The sequence below is a fragment of the Pollicipes pollicipes genome, unplaced genomic scaffold (assembly GCF_011947565.3).
Source record: "Pollicipes pollicipes isolate AB1234 unplaced genomic scaffold, Ppol_2.1 Scaffold_4002;HRSCAF=4701_pilon_pilon_pilon, whole genome shotgun sequence".
NCBI classification, from domain to species: Eukaryota; Metazoa; Arthropoda; class Thecostraca; order Pollicipedomorpha; family Pollicipedidae; genus Pollicipes; species Pollicipes pollicipes.
Window position 1 is genome coordinate 38,737,484 of NW_023596420.1, and position 3,680 is coordinate 38,741,163.

The window sequence follows — 3,680 nt, forward strand, 5'->3', positions numbered from 1 at the left end:
AACACGGTGGCAGCAGAGAGAGGCATTCAGGTCGGGGTTCAGGTCGGCGTCATGAGCTCTTACATTGAGAATAAGAGACGCCATATACTGCGGGAATAAGTGAGTAAACAACGTTATCAAGCGAACATCATGACATGACCGATTGGTTTGCTGCGTTTGCGCGTCTACCACTACCGTGTCATTTTACGCCCAAATGGTTTTTCGTTGTCAAGGGCACTCCTTTCCACTTACCAAGTGTACCAACGGTTATAAGTGAGTTTATTATTTCATCATATCTAATGCTTACCTCAGTATCTTCAAATGTGAAACATTCCGGTGAAGGAATGCAATGCTCCTCGGGACTCATGGGCAGAATATGTACTCAAGCAATTGCCCAGTTGTGATGCGGTAGGCCCAGCATGAAAGCTTACAAATATGGCTCTGTGAGTTCTCCGCGTACAACACCATAGTTCGTTCAAGGAGCGATTCTCGGGGTATGCAATGCGTCCGTACTCCGCTGGAGTGCACGCCTCATGCGTGTACTGGTGCGCGGTACGCGGCCTCGATGTATGGGCCGAGATGGCCACCTCACGCTTTAGATGACCTGGGCTGTCGCTGACTTCGGGTGCCGCTGACCTGGTTGCGCGACTTCGGGTGCCGCTGACCTGGGCTGCCGCTCGCTTCGGGTGCTGCTGGCCTATGCTGCGCTCGCTTCGGGTGCTGCTGACCTGGGCTGCTGCTCGCTTCGGATGCTGCTGACCGGGGCTGCGCTGGCTTCGGGGGTGCTGCTGACCTGGGCTGCTGCGCTCACAAGGGTGAGCTGCTATCCATAAGAAGCGACAGCCGCCGGTGGTGGCGGCGAGAGGATGGCCGCCATCAGCGCCACGACGCTGGAGAGGAGAGCTCCGTCACTGGACAGTGGATTCGGACGCCAACCCGACCGCCAGTGAGGACCGTGGCGGCAGCTGGTGCAACGAGCGCACGGTGCGGCTGGACCGCGGGGCTGGGCTGTTGCGTCTGGGCTGGGAGAATCTGCTGAAGAGGGCGTGAAAATCCCAATGAGAAGTGCACCGAACTGCGGGGTCACTCCCGCTGAGCACTGTGCAACAAGCAGTTCATAATGCCTGCGCACCGTATAATTATAGTATTCAAACCTCCTGAAGGGGCTCAAAGTGATAGTTTTGTGTTGATTTTAAAAGATTAGAAGAAAATTTCTAAGCGGACATAAACGGCACAACGTAGCCGTGTTTCGGAAACGTCATTCAACAGGAAAAGGTAGACCCGAACGTGTAGACTGTCACGATAAAGCCACTTGGAACGGAGTTATCGTTCCGTTAGTCCGGAGCGACCTATCAAAACTCGCAGTTCGTCAAGTGGAACGCTTGATTCCACGCGAGCTGTAGCGATATGTTGTCAAGAGGAGATTTTTTCCGGGATGGGTTCATGACGTCTGTGTGCGGACTGGTGGGGCAACGTGTCTGTGTGCGGACTGGTGGGGCAACGTGTCTGTGTGCGGACTGGTGGGGCAACGTGTCTGTGTGCGGACTGGTGGGGCAAACGTGTCTGTGTGCGGACTGGTGGGGCACGTGTCTGTGTGCGGACTGGTGGTGGACGTTTGTGTGCTGGCTGGTGGTGGCTGTTTTGGCCGTCGTGTTCAGGTGCAGACGTGTACGGACGAGTCTCCGACAAAGAATGGACCGAGCGGCTCGCGACAGTTGTGTCTCTGGTTGGAAGGTGTTTAGAGAAGAACGAGAACGGAAAGGTATTTTCGCAGGACCAAGGCAGGGAAGACGCCCGGTGTTTAAATTCGGACACTAACTGATATTTTGACTTCAAAATGGTAGTGGAGGGCACTGGAGAAGAGGGGTAAAGATGATGGAGATGCTGCGGACGTCGAGAAGACTTGACAGGAAGATTTGAGAAACGGCGAGCCAATTATTTCAGCGCTCAAGTCGAAATAATCCCCTCGCGAAAGGTCCGCACGTTAATAGTATGGTCCGCGAATGGTCCCTCGCGAATTGTCCGCGGATCAGCGACCTGTGCCCGAGTATTTGTAGTCAGACGGTTTGCAGTGAGTGTTTGCAGGTCGGGTCAGGTGAAGGGAGGGGTGTCATCAGGAGCGGGTGTGCCGGCTGCGGATGGACTGCTCAGGTGACAGTGCATAATTGCAGGCGCGATGGTGCACGAGTCGCAGCTGGGCTGGGAAGGGGGCCCGATCCCGGTGCCGCTGCACGGGACGGGCGGGTACCAACAGCCCTGCCGCCAATGACCGATGAACCGAGGCCGGTGAGCCGATGGCCGATGAGCCGATGGCTGGTGACCGATGGCCGATGGCTAGTGAACCAATGGCCGATGAACCGGTAGCAGTGAACCGATGGCCGGGTGGTAAACGCCTTGCCATGAACCGATGGCCGGTTGTGTAACGATGCCGGATGAATCGATGCCGGAGAACGTTCAGGTCATGATTTGAGTCGTGATTGAAAACGATGGTGTTCACGTCGGGCATTGAGCTGGTTCAGCGTGATAGTTTTACGTTCGTCCATCCCGGGCCTGTTATCAATGACATTTTGAGGCACACTTCACTGGCGCATGTGCCCACTGGCTGCAAATGTAAAGCTTCAAATACGGCAAGTTTAAATTGCCGGAAAAGAGGATTTTCATATAAGCTGATCGCCCAAAAATTGCGCAAACCTTTTAGGCGTCGACGTCGCCGCGCATTTTTTAAAACTGGATTTAAAATGATGGCTCTAGCTGTTTGTTTGGCGTAATATACCGTTAATCGTTGGATGCGTGATCAGCTGAACATAAGATCATGCGTCTTTCAGAGCCGGGTTGTAAGATTTTCTGTTTCAACGTTGTAATGGTATGCACGGTACCTGTCTGAAAATGCAGAGGGAAGGGATGTTTCGGCAATATTTCTACTCCAGCATCTCCAATGTATCTACTCTACTCTTCCCGGAGTACAGAATATCATTCGACTTATAACTCATGAAGACTACCCGAATACCATTGTCAGGCTTCCACCGCCCGACGGACGGGTTACGCTTCCATACAGCTAAACCTGTCAAAGGTGCAAGAGCTTAGCACGAAAGCACTTTTCCACACAAACAGCGCACCGCGTGTGCTTGGTAAAACGGCCCATGTTGTGAATCGCCCGTCTGATTGTGTCCACAGCTGTGCCTCCCGCTTTACAGCTGGCTGTAGCTGCACCGGCTTCCGTTCTTTTTGCAATAATAATGTGTTTAGATATTATTTTACGAAGTTCAGACCACTGTCGCTAAAGGAGAACCTGGTCGTGCGCCCAAGCTCTACCACTTCATTAATGTGACTCGGCACGAGTCGTGCACATTTTCCCAAAGATCGTTCGTCTTATCGTTTATTTTGAAGCAGACGGCAGAGCTACAATGCATTGTTACCACGGCGGGTTGGGAGAACATTGGCCCGGCGCACAGAGCCGGCGCGGTCGGCAGCGGGGTTTTTTGTAGGTGTGTGGTTTCATGGCATTAAACATGATTTGTTGTGTTGGTGCGGCGGCTGCATGGCTGTGCACATCATGCTGACGCTGCAGGCGGCGGCTGTCTCTGCCCGGCCGGCTAACTAAGCGCTGAGGATGGCACGACAGACCCACCAAGGTTCGTCGGTGTCGGCTGCTGTTGGCAGGACTTCGCTGGAACGCCGGCATGTGTTGAGAGGTCGCAGGT

At 53.8% G+C, this 3,680-nt stretch overlaps 1 protein-coding gene across 1 annotated transcript in view; it reads left to right on the forward strand.

Moving 5' to 3' along the window:
- Positions 1 to 2,155: 2,155 nt before the first annotated feature.
- LOC119094470 (major facilitator superfamily domain-containing protein 6-A) overlaps positions 2,156 to 3,680 on the forward strand; it is a 24,693-nt gene continuing 23,168 nt past the window's right edge. The window contains exon 1 of the mRNA XM_037217527.1: positions 2,156 to 2,219. Within this exon, the coding sequence (XP_037073422.1) occupies positions 2,156 to 2,219 (64 nt within the window). The remainder of the gene's footprint in view (positions 2,220 to 3,680) is intronic.